The 13,480-nt window shown below is 40.4% G+C and overlaps 1 protein-coding gene across 4 annotated transcripts in view; it reads left to right on the forward strand.

Moving 5' to 3' along the window:
• Positions 1 to 13,480, forward strand: part of MET (MET proto-oncogene, receptor tyrosine kinase) — a 171,774-nt gene that overhangs the window by 131,218 nt on the left and 27,076 nt on the right. For all 4 annotated transcript variants that reach the window (XM_061640057.1, XM_061640056.1, XM_061640054.1 and 1 more), the window contains 2 exons: positions 9,794 to 9,940; positions 12,386 to 12,545. In XM_061640057.1, the coding sequence (XP_061496041.1) occupies positions 9,794 to 9,940; positions 12,386 to 12,545 (307 nt within the window). The remainder of the gene's footprint in view (positions 1 to 9,793; positions 9,941 to 12,385; positions 12,546 to 13,480) is intronic.

The raw sequence follows: 13,480 nt of genomic DNA on the forward strand, positions 1-13,480 counted from the left end.
CGAAACTGCAAAAAAATATATGTTGGCATGTAGTGTTCTGTTCACTAAACCAGGCAGGCAGGCACAATACTCCATTCCATCTCTCCCACCCCACCAGCCACTCAGCATTCCATGGCTACTGAGCATGCTCAGTCATCATTGGGCTATTTTGAGGATTTATCTCCCTAAGATTTATTTTCTACAGATTTTTATACTTCTGTAAACCTCAGGATTCTTCCAAGCCTGCTATACCTCCTTCTTTGTTATTTATCTAAAATACTTATTAGCCACTTTTCCTTTGAAATCACAACGTGGTGCACAGTAAAAAATAAAATAAAATTACAATACAATTCTGTGCATGAATCGTGCCATTTGGGCTATATAAACAACAGCACTCACAGCTTAGACATTGGAAATAGGTGGAATTATAGAGAGATCTTTAAATGTAGGGTTCAAAATGTCTCTGTAACATATTTATTTGTTTATGTTGGAAGCATTTATTATCCTTCCTTCAATAAAATTCAGATGTTGGGAATTTTATACAGAATTTTAATATTGTTTTAAGCAAACCATAGTTAATGATGAGCTCAGTTTGTTAGTTCAGAAGAAACAACAAATTACAATTAAGGAAAAGCAGAAGCAAAAGCTTCCCAACTCTTTCACCCAGGTGCAGGGGTGAAGGGAAGGGGGAGTGTGTGACCCCAAGACTTGGATAGCCCTGTTCACAATATGCTGTACTATGCATTAGTGTGATGTAACAACACGGCATAGAGTGTTCTGGCAGCACAAATGTGGTATTTGAATCTGTGAGGCCAGAGGAAGGTTCTTTGGATAACTCTTTTAATGCTGGCTTATAAATTGTAATCATTATCAAGTCACTGAAGTGGTAACAATGTGGAGATGCCTCAGAGCCCTAAGCAAGAACAAACATGCTTTGTGTTGCTTTTTGGTTACTTCCCCTTCTCCCCAAGAGAAAAAGTATATAATGTCCTGTCTTTCAGCTTTCTATCTGTATCTAGTTTGTACCTTCCAATCCAAGATAATATATGCTTAAAATTCCCAGACAACTGCGGATAGCAGGATGTTTATATAAAAAGAATAATAGAATACTTCATTTAAGCAGAATAAACAGAAACAAACAAAATATACTTGCTGTTTGTTTAATTCTGTAGAAATTCATGCATGCCTCATGACTGAGGGTAAAACCTGATCTTAAGCTAATTGTTAAGATTACTGTGCAAGCTTTGATTCGTAGTAAAAACATAAAGGTAGAAGAGAGAATGGCCATTGGAATGTATTAATTATTTCCAAATGGCCATAGATACACACTGGATTTCTGAATAGCATTTAGAGTACATTAAACCAAAGGTGATTAGCTGTTTACACATTATTTTTAGAGGCTATCTTCAAATGGCCAATCAGAAAACTATGGTCTTTTCAAGTAGCCATTGCAAAGCATTGGTATAAGTTGTATCCTCCTAATTATCCCCCAACCCATCTATCCTTATCAGCAGTCCTCGCCCCACCCCTAGATAAGCCATAATATCCAGCTGTTTTCTTTAACAAAAAATTAACTTCCCAGCAGTTGTAGGACCTGAGATATGAGGCAAAATGTACAGGCACTTAGCCTCCTCATTTGTTTTGTGAGGAACTAGTCTGTTCAAGCTTTTCAATGTTTTTAGCCAATGAATGAAGACATAATGATTGTCATTTAGTTATTATCATTACTATTATTAATAATGATGATGATGATGATGATGATAACCATTTATATCCTACCTTTCCTCCAAGGAGCTCAATGTGGCATACATGGTTTTCCTTCCTCTCCATTTCATCCTCACAACAACCCTGTGTGGTAGGTTAGACTTAGAGATTGTGACTGGCCCGAAGTCACCCAGCAAGCTTCATGGCTGAGTGTTGATTTGAACCCTGGTCTCCCTAGTTTTAATGCAACACACTAACCACTACACCACACTGGCTCTTTCTTTTAGTAAAGCAGATCTAGCCAATTTGACAAAGAGGAGACTCTCGAAAAAGAGCTTAGTTTGTTTTAAAGCCTTTTCTGCTGGTGTTCCCAGGCAGAGAAGTGATTGCTGCCCCAAAAGCAAAAAATCAGGTATTTAGGATTTTAGTGGTGCTGTGACTGGAGAGTACTGTGTCATCTCAAATACAAAAGGTAGCAGCAATAACAGGAATTCATGATCTTTCTAACTCAGGTTTTATTTCATACAAGAAAAATGTGATTTTTTTCCCCTTCAGTTTGCAAACATTTTAAAAATTATTCTGCTAATGCCATTGCAGATAAAGTCCATCATTATTATACCCATATTACAGGGGGTGCGGCTGTAGCTCCACCAGTGTGTAACTTGAAGTGTAATCTGCTATTCTGGCATGTTAGGATGTTGTTTGTCTAAAGGAAAGGCAGTGAGAGGGGGATGTGAGGTTGACTGCAGCAGGAGTACAATTAATGCTGGGAGACTACTGCTTGACTCCCTGGCCATTGGCCTAAGGGGTACCTCAGGGTTCCATTCTATCTCCCATGCTCTTTAACATTTATATGAAACCACTGGGAGAAATCATCTGGAGATCTGGAGTGCAATGTCATCAATAAGCTGATGACACTCAACTCTATCTCTCCCTTCCATCTGATGGCAAGGTGGGACTGCTCATCCTAAACCGGTGCCTGGAGGCTGTGAAGGGCTGGATGTGGGCGAACAAACAAACTTAATCCAGACAAGATGTTGCTGGCCAAGGGAAAAACTGCCCCAGGGATGGGGTTGCAACCTGTTCTGGATGGGGTTCCACTCCCCTCGAAAGAGCAGGTCCGCAGTCTGGGAGTTCTTCTGGATCCTGCCCTGCTGCTGGAATATCAGGTGGCTGCAGTAGCCAGGGGTGCTTTTCGCCATCTCAAAATGGTCTACCAGCTGCATCTGTTCCTGGAAGCAGCTGACTTGGCCATGGTGACACATGCATTGGTAACATCGAGGCTCGATTATTGTAACGCACTCTACGTGGGGCTGCCTTTGAAAACGATTCAGAAACTACAGTTGGTCCAAAATGCAGCAGCCAGAATGTTAACTGGAGCACGGCGCAGGGAGCATATCACCCCTGTGCTTTATCGACTCCACTGGCTCCCAATTTGCTCCCAAGCCCAATTCAAAGTGCTGGTTTTGACCTTTAAAGCCGTAAATGGCCTTGGACCAGTGTACTTAAGTGATCGCTTACGCCCATATGTTCGTAGCTTGGATTTAAGATCATCTACCTCGTCTCCTCTGCGTGCCTGGAATGAAAGAAGTTAGATTGTCAGGCACGCGGGAGACAGCCTTTTCAATTGTGGCTCCCAGACTTTGGAATTCCCTGCCCCAAGAAGCCCGCTTTGCCCCCTCGCTGATGGTCTTCCAGAAACTTGTAAAAACTATTTTGTTCCGGAGAGCCTTTGGTTGGGACTGACGGGTCAGCCTGACACTGTTTTAAGTTTTTTATCTTTTATTTTTATCTTTTAAGTTCTTTTATTCTCACCTTCTTATATGTGTATGCACATTATACAGCCACAAGAGTGGCTGTATACTATAGCCAGTGGGGATTTTTCACATTCCGCAATGTTAAATTGAAAATACCCCCATGCCATTCTGATGCTTCCCATAAGCTCATTTCAAAACAAAATATTACAAAACTTATAGTCCTGAACTCAGAAACGCTTGCTTAACAACCCTCTCAATTTTCATGGTGATACACAAAACAGTCAGAGAGAATAGACAGTTCGAAGTGTAAAAAGAGAGAGAAAACTTCCAGAGCCCTTTTGGACTTTTTTCTCTGAGAGTTCTCATAATCTGTTGAAATTCATTAAAAATCAGCCATGTTCACAGAGTACCTGTAATCCTAATACTGACCTTGCCCCATACTCTTACTTTCATCTTCTGCAGTTTAAAAGTTTAAAAAATGCCTGGCTGATTTTTAATTAATTTAAGAAATTTTGGCTGGAAGCCAATGATAAGGGCAGGCATGCTCAGTAAGAACCAACTGTCAGAGTCCTAAAAGCCTCACAGCTGCTGGGCTTGGCTAATCAAGTGGCCACACCCACACCAGACTTTGATTTCACTTGAAACAGTCATGGCTTCCCTGAGAGAATCTTGGGAAGTGTAGTTTGTGAAGGGTGTTGAGAGGAGACTCATGTTCTACTGAGAGAGCTTCAGTGGCCAGACTGGTTTAACAGTCAGCCACTCTAATTGAAGTCTGTGAGGGGAACTGGGTGTCTCCTAGCAACTCTCAGCACCCTTCACTAACTACACTTCCCAGGATTCTTTGAGAGAAGCCATGATTGTCCAAAGTTACATAAAGGCCTGGTGTGGATGTGGCCAGGGACAGCTTTGGTTTAAATCTGGGTGGGAGGCTACATGTGCCTGCTGTAGAATAAAAAGGTGGAGGAAACGATGATACTGTTTACAATGTTTTCCTTTTGGAAAGGAAAGGGGCTTCCCCTCTGCCCAGTGCCCACCCACCCAATCTCCTCCCCTCCCCCTCCCCTGGGTCAGTGTTGGACTATGACCTGGGAGACCAGGGTTCAAATCCCCACACATTCATGAAGCTCACTGGGTGACCTTGGGCCAGTCACTGCCTCTCAGCCTCAGAGGAAGGCAATGGTAAAACCATCTCTGTATACCAGTTACCATGAAAACCCTATTCAAACGGTCGCCATAAGTTTGGTCGACTTGAAGGCAGTCCATTTCCAAATATGATTGCACAGAAATAAATCCCATTGAACTCAAAAAGTATGCAGATGATCAAACCCACCCTCCCTTCTCCTAACCCCTACCCATCCCCATCTCCTTCCAATCCCCTACTTCCCCTTCCCCCTCCTCCTGCTCCCCTTCCTCATCCCCATGGCCAGTTATACCTATCTTAAGCATGATTGCAGGGAAGTAAATGCCATTGAACTCTATAAGCATGCAAATGATCAAACCTGCCCTCCCCTCCCCCTTCCTTTGCCCCCTTCAATATGCTCCTTCCCCTTCCCCCTCTCTCATGGTCAGTTTTTTCTATCCTAACCATCATTGCATAGGAGTAAAACCCATAGAACTCAATAAGCATGCAAATTATCAGACCTGCTTTTCCCCTCCTTCCCCTCTCCTCCCCTCCCTCTTCCTTCTTTCTCCTCCCCTCTTCCTTCTTTCTCCTCCCCTGCTCACTCCAGGCCTCCCTCCCTCTCCCATGGTCACTTTTACCTATCCTAGGCATGATTGCACAGGAGTAAATTGCACTGAATTCAGTAAACATGCAAATGATCAGACCTGTCCTCCTCCCCTCCTCCTCCTGCCTGCTCCCATCCCAGTCCTCCCCTCTGCATTTCCTCCCCTCCCTCCTCCACTTCCTCCCCTCCCTATCCCCTGCGGTCAGTTTCACCTATCCTAAGCATGATTGCAGGGGAGTAAATCCCACTGAACTCAAGCATGCAAATGATCTATCCACTCTTAGCCAACTTCCACAGGATCCCATTTCTTACCTCCCGGATTAAAATGCAGGGAAATTCACTAATAGGCAAAAAACCTTGCGGTTTAAGGACATACCTATAGCCAAGAGATATTTCTATCAAACTTTAAAAAGCAGGGAAATTGGGCAGCTATAGTGAATGCACCAGGGGAGCAGAAGACCTGACTTCCTCTCTGAGATATTGGACTGCCCTACAAATTTGTCAGAATGCAAACACAATTTGGGTTGCTTTTTCACAGTTCAATCCACTTGCTGTGTAGCTTGGAAGAATTTGGTAACGTGCCTCTGAGCATATGGTGAGTGGTGGCAACACCTGCCATCTCCAAAGATGGAGAATTATATTTTTGTATGTTTGTTGGTGTTCTTCTTACTTTGCTTCTTTCCTGTTACTAATGTTTCTACGGAGAATCTAAACTAGAAAATTTTATTTCCCTCATTATTCATCCTAGAAATCTGTGTCAAATTTATTTTTATTAATTTCAAAGCCATTTTATTGGCCAATGTCATGTGATGGTGAAGGCAGCCTTTTGTGTTTCAAATTGGAGGTTATGTTCTATTTCTATTTTGGGTGCATTAACAGTTGAATCTGAAGCTGCAGTTTGATGTAAAATCAGACTGATTGCAATATGTTGCTACTTCAGCAATGACTCTAGCTGTTGGAAAAAAGAGGGTGCATGGTCAATTAAAAACATAGAGCACACCTAGAATTTTGCTAGAATATATTTCACCTCCCACTGTTTTATCTTGTGCAAATTGAGACACACCTGAGGTCCGCTGTAGACTATTCTGCGGAAGACAGTGCCATTATTTGTTGTAAACCGCCCAGAGAGCTTCGGCTATGGGGCGGCATACAAATGTAATAAATAAATAAATAATTCCACAATTATGTTTGGAGTTTTTTTAGTGTGAATTTTGCAAAGTGTTGCTGTACTTCACATCTTCACAGAAACAGAAAGAAAGGAAAATGATTTCCTATAGGAAACTTCACTAAAATTGCAAAGTAAATCAGACATATTTAAAGTGACCATCTGAACTATATCAACTCTTAATAATGTTGCTTCCTCCCTGCTAAGACAAGATCAGCACAGCACATGTCTTCTTTCTATTTTATTTGGGCTGGTTGAAGGTGTTGCCACCACTCAGCATATGCTCAGAGGCACATGTTACCAAATTCTTCCAAGCTACACAGCAAGTGGATTGGACTGTGAAAGGCCAACCCAAATTGTGTTTGCATTCTGGCAAATTTGTAGGGCAGTCCAATATCTCTGAGAGGAGGTCAGGTCTCCTGCTCCCCTGGTACATTCACTATAGCTGCCCAATTTCCCTGCTTTTTAAAGTTTGATAGAAATATCTCTTGGCTATAGGTATATTCTTAAAGTGCAAGGTTTTTTTGCCTATTAGTGAATATATACATGTTTTATGTTTGTATGTGTATGCATAATGCATTTTATGTATTTTAATAGTATTTTATACATTTTAATTTACTGTAAATTTTAATGTTTTATTGTGTATTTTATTATATATGTGTGCGATTTTATTGTAGCTGCCCTGAGTGCCCTATTGTAGGGCGGTATAGAAATATTTTAAATAAATAAATAAGAGGAGATGAAGGAAGTCAGGGAAATAACAGGGTTTCAATGGTGAATAAAAAGATGCTGTCTGGATGCCAGGTCTACCCACTGAGAAACAACTGATGGTAGACCTGGAATACAAGCTTCTCAGAGGCCAGTACTACCAAACTTCACAATTTCTCAGTCAACAGATCTACCCAAATGGTAGACCTGTTCTCTGATTCTAGTTATTTATGTATATATGTATGTATGTTTGTTTGTAGTATTTACTTTGGCCTTCCTCAACACTTGCAGATTCTTATGTCTACATACAAATCAAATGAATTTGTGCATGGCTGTAGGGTTGCACTGATAGCTTGGATCCTGCTAAATTGTCTGCAAGCTGTGCTGTGTGCCTTGTCAAAGCACTGAGTTGCCAATTGGACATAAGAAACCATGGAGATGGCTGTGGGAGACTGCACTGTTAGTCGCAGATACAGGGAAACGCACTCAAGTCAGTGAGACAATTGCCCCAACTAATTCCCCTACTACTTAGCATACATTGAATTATTATGCACTTAATGCTAAGCTAAATCATGACTCCTCCAGTCATTCTGCTGCTGTGCTGTGCTGAGCTAAACTATGTTTTTTGTTTACATGCTTACAGAGCCTGGGCTCATGTTTTAGCTCTCCAGACAAACCATAATAAGTAAACAAAAGGACAAACCTTGGTTATAACTCGTGGTTTGTCTGGAGAGAGCTAAACCATGGGCCTGGGTTCAGATGACATGGTAAGCCAAATTATGGCTTAGCTCAGCACCATGCGGCAGCAGAATGACTGGAGAAAAAGCAAAGTGGCCAAAGTCTCCTCTCCAGGAGCCTGCACATTTGCTCATTCACAGCCATGATTTGGCTTAGTGTTATGCAAACTGGACCAATATCTCAACAGAGGTGGAAGAAGATTCTATTAGCACCATCCTACATAAACACAGATTGGAAATAGAGAGAAGCTGGCCACAGGATGTTTGCTGTTAACTTTGTCACCAATGTAAGGAACTGTAGCATCATCTGCTGGCCTGATACATGATTCCTCCTTGTCTGGAATACATGATATGTCTGATAGCCAAAGCATGTTATTGCCCCATAATCATATATCAATGCAATGATCATTTCCTTTTATGTTGACTCCTTGTAGGCCTGAAACCACTATCACAGGCTTCTCTATATTGTCATCGTGCTGTGCTCTCCACCCCAGAAAGTCTGTTATGTCTATCATCTTATGCCATCATTAAATTAGTGTATGATCATTTGGTTATCTCACCAGTGGGTACATATAGATGGAAAGTCCTCTGATACTTCCATACCAGAGCCAGTACCTCTGAATACCAATTGGTGGAGGCCATGAGCCCAAGAGTGTTATTTCTTGTGGGCTTCCCATAGGCAGGTGCTTTGACCACCACGAGAACAGAATGCTGAACTAGATGCACCTTTGGTCTGAGCCAGCAGGATTTTCTTGTGTTTGTGTTGAGTGTCTTCTCAGCCACAAATCAAATTTATTTAATGGTTTTACATAAATGATACTGGATATCTTAGAAGATTGTTATAGGACTATAGATTGTTATAAGGACTATAGAGGTGATGTATCTGAAGACCCAGGAGCAGCATTATATGAATGCTAGTATTACTATGGTGACAGAAGGATTGGGAGGGCCCTGTTACCATGCTAGCGGTTTTGATGCACCTGTGCTCAACACTAGGATTCCTGGTGTTTGCATGAATACCCCTATCCTGTTCCATTGTATTTTTAATGGCTGTTTAGATGGATAGTGCATTCATACTGCTTTATAAGAATCAGTCTTTCCACCTACTTCTGTTCATTTCAATACTCATTTGGAATGACAAGCCTTTTATAGATCTTTACTTGGAGGCTGATAGGCAGGGAACAAAATTTGCTCATTTGGAAACTCAGTTTATTTTTATGCAAATGACAATGGAAGTATCAATGGAAGCAATTGAGCAGCACGAAGGCCATTCAGAAACTCATTTGATTGGTATGTAAGGTACTAAAACCTGCAGACAGGCACTAAAGACCACAGGCAATTTACTGTGTATATGCCCAAATAGTTTCAGGTTCTGCAACTATAAAATCAATTACAAAATGCATACATAATTCAAATACACAATAACAATGCCATCAGAACATTAAAACATAATCTACTTTACAGGATTATTACAAAGTATATTGAGATAGTGTATGGTAAGTTTCAAAATGAAATAGAAGAAATAGAGACAGGGTACTTCCTATCTGCATTTGTGACTTACAGTGGAGGTCCAGTCTCCCTCAGCCATCTCAATGAATTCCTATGGCTGTTTTACAACTCTGTTCATTGACATGATAGGCTGCAACAACTGAAGCCAATGTGGCTAGATTTATGCTATCTCAATGCATTGCTATGGCCATCCAGCAACTTGCTGAATTTGTATGCAGATGAGGGTAGAAGTGACAGATTACAGTTTAGCCTTTTGAAGATGATCCCTGAAAACCAGTAACCAATCCACCCTTGATTTAATGCATTCTAATTGCTATTCAGAAATTCACTGTGTTTCTATAGCCATGGAAGGAATCAGTGCATTCCAATAACTATTCTCTGTTATTTGGTTTAGTCTGTCTCCTTAATGAACAATTTTAGCAAGAGAAAAATAAACCTAGTTTGGTAAAGCTTTCCAACTATCTTTTTTGTAATTGGTTTTCTAATTATTTTCATCTGTTTTTCTAGGGAAATAACATTGACTTAGAAGCTGTTAAAGGTGAAGTGCTAAAAGTTGGAAACAAGAACTGTGAGAATATTACCTTGAAGTCGGAATCTGTTTCTTGTACTGTTCCTAAAGAGCTGCTAAAATCCAACCATGAACTGAATATTGTGGTAGGATATCTACCTTAGCAGTACATATATGATGTAATTTGAAATGTTAATCTGTATTAATAGTACCTACAACATTGAAGTTCTAATCCTGTTCTTGTGTGTTTTCACATTATGCTTCATCTGAGTTCCATTTCACTGAAAGCAACACTTCCAATCACATGGTGGAGGAACAGCTAAAGCTTTCTCTTCACCACACAGTAATCAATATTAATCAGGCCCTTCAATGACTCTTCCCTCTTCCACTTTTTTAATTGGGTACTTTGATGGCCTGGTTCATGGTGAGGCTATCTGCTTTTGATGCTAAGAATCCTTCTGATTATAACTGCAGGATTAATGGAGGTAGAATTGGGATTTTATGTGTTTTGATGTGGCATAATATGAGACTAAACAATAGGTTGTATGAATGATGGCTTTTGGCATAATTTACACCTTATTTCTCCTGAGTAAACGTGTTTCACTCCTGCTTAATTTCAAATGCCACTCAGCTGTGTCTACTGGTTCTACATATTACCCAACAAGTCCTAAGTCCTGACCAATTAGCACTTGCACACACAGACACTCCAAAGTGCCATTATTGTCCAAGTGCCTAGTTAGATGGACAGATGCTCTTACAATCCCTTTGCATCTAGGATATGCTCTTATGGCTGCACAAAGGTCCACTGAGGTTGAAACCCCATGAAGCACCCTCAAAATGTTATGTCAATATGTTATGCAAGATGTCTGTGATCAGATATCCAGATATTTTATTTTGTTTAACTGTAAAGCTCCAACTACTTATTAGAGCAGTTGTACTGAGGGAAGAAGTGCTTTTAACCCTCCCCCCATGCCTTCTACCCCAGGTGCACTTAGCCTTATTGGGGAAAATACAAGTTCCTCTATCATTCCTATATTCACCACCCACCCAAATGGGATTAGTAGCAGCTATGAGGAGGTTATTTATATCTCGAAAACCATGAGGGAGGGAATGAAGAGTCTTCCACCTCCTTCTAGTTCTGCTGCTCTAATCAAAATTGGAGCCAATCCACAGCGGCTTTAAAAAAAATTAAAATCTTGTGATCCAGCCATAGACTTATTGTGTTATATATATTTTGACCCTAAGATTACCTGTTGGGAGCCAGGGATTAATATATGGGTTTGCCTTTTGGGACCAAGGCCTCACCTACAGCGATGCTGTGATATTTTTAAGAACCTGAAAAGCTTAACACATAGGCTAGTGTGATGTCGTATCTTATACTCAGAAAAGCCAAATATTAATTGAAGGATCCTTTGCAAAAGTCAGCATTCAGCTGTATTTTTGTTATCCTATATTAGCTTACTGTATAATACTGGAAAATTTAGTTTTCTAGTAGAATCCATATCTTTGTTACATAAATGCTGTAAATGATATAGTTACAGCATTTGAAAGCATTCAGAAGTTGGCATATTCATAGTGAAATGTAGCTCCATTTCTCAATGTGTGAAATTGATGGAGCCAACGCATATGAAACAGTGCATGCATGACGGGAGGTTTTGTTTGTTTGTTTACCTTTCTCTATTGTTTTTGTGCTTATTTGCAAATTGCATATGCACCAACATAAAAGAAAACATCATATCTGATGGGCAAACCTATCATTACAAAACTTTTTCAAAAAAGAATTCCAAAAAAGAGAGAACAATTGCCAAGTGCATTCCTACTGACTGAGATACCATCATGTGACATGAAATACTTTGGATTTCCTAGTTGATTAGTGTTCTTATTTAAAGGCAAAAACTGGAAAAGTCACACTCATAGGGCCATACAAACTTTAAAAAGACACCTGAAAATGCTAGATCACATGATGAAATGCTCTTGGGATTAGTTATTCTTCAAACAAAAACTTGGTGATTACATACAGAGCCAGAATAAATACAGTGAAGTAGTCAAGAGTTACTAGGGCAGGGAAGAGGTGTATATAAGTTTTCCCCTAGCTCTCCAGTGTTCCGGCTGCCTCTCTGCAACAAATCTTTAAGCTGGAAATGGCTGCCGAAGCAACCAGATGTTAGTCCCTCGCAGGACTGCTGTTAATGTCACTCAGAGCTTGTGGTTCTGTTGGCAGATGCAGCAGTAAAGAGAGTTGGAAAGAAAAGGTGATAAAACAAATATCCACCAGTCCTCAGATTTTCCCTGTTGCCACTCTGCTGCTGAATCTCCTGACCTTGAAATGGCTACCCAAGCAGCCAGATGTTAGTCCCTCACAGGCCAAGGCTTCCTCACTAGGCTACTGAAGTCTCTCTCTTTCTGAGCCTCTAGCTGATGGTATAGTGGTTTATTTTATGTATGCTGCTTAGAAATACAAATGATTAAGCGGTATTTTAATGCCTTTAATAAATAATAGGAGTTTTATTTATTTCCTCCATGAAACTGAGCTTTATTGTTGGGGATTTTTTTAAGTCAGCTTTGGGGTTGTTTGTGCTTATTTCTTTCAGTGGAAGAAAGAGGTTTCATCAACAGTTATTGGGAAAGTAATGATTCTACCTGACCACAGCTTCACAGGGCTTGTTGCAGGAGTTGTGTCCATGTCTATTTTTGTCTTACTGTTGCTGTTTGGCCTTTTCCTGTGGAGAAAAAAGAGAAAGCAAATCAAAGGTGGTGGTATTATTCTTCATATTCCACTTCTAGTTAGGAGATAGACAGTTTCCTGCCCCAAGGAACTTACAGAGGGACAAGAAGTATGGAAGAGGCAAGGGTAGAAAGAGATGAAAGTAAGTGAATCTGGGAATGTCTACAAGTCTACGTCGTAGACTGTGCTACAGTTGGTGAGGAAGACCAGGAAGATAAAGCTGTAGTATTTGCAGAAATAAGTATTGAGGAAGGAAGGCAACATGCTCCATAAGTATTCTGGGAAAAGAATCTAGTCATAAGGGTAGCGAAGGTATGTTATAACTAATTAGTGTGGCTTTTTTATGCTGGCATTCTTCAATGTTTACATTAGACAATGATGAATTTGGAAGTCATATTTATTTATTAAAATTATATCCCACCTTTCCTCCCAGTAGGAGACCAGGGTGGCAAACAAAAATGCTCTAAAACATCTTAAGAATAGACTTTAAAATATATTAAAACAAAAATCTTAAAAAAAACCTTTTAAAACTTAGATGTCTCCCAACTTTCCTCTAAACCAAGGAATGTTATAAATGTATGCATTTTGGTTCAGATTGTAGAGACCTTTCTGCATGGTGACTTTTTGTATGGGTGATTGCATAGTTGTCAGTCATAAAAACTGACCAGCATAGATGACCTCCTGCAGCGACCTTTCCTGTGCCAGCACAACAGTAGGAAATAGAATATCATACCTTCCCCTGGCACCAATATGCAGATTGGCAGTATCAAATTCCCACTTCTTCACCAGGTAGTATGCCATCATGTGGGTTATAGCGTCATCTAGTGTCCGAAGGCAAGAATGTACAGGAGTCAAGACTGGGGCTGCGCCTTCCGGCTTCTCTCCAGTTCATTCTTGCCTTCGTCTGAGGCAGTTCTTACCTACGTGTTGTGAGTTGTATGTGTGTGAGGGAAGTGAGTGA

Source organism: Rhineura floridana, chromosome 8 (assembly GCF_030035675.1).
Source record: "Rhineura floridana isolate rRhiFlo1 chromosome 8, rRhiFlo1.hap2, whole genome shotgun sequence".
In the NCBI taxonomy this organism is placed as follows: domain Eukaryota; kingdom Metazoa; phylum Chordata; class Lepidosauria; order Squamata; family Rhineuridae; genus Rhineura; species Rhineura floridana.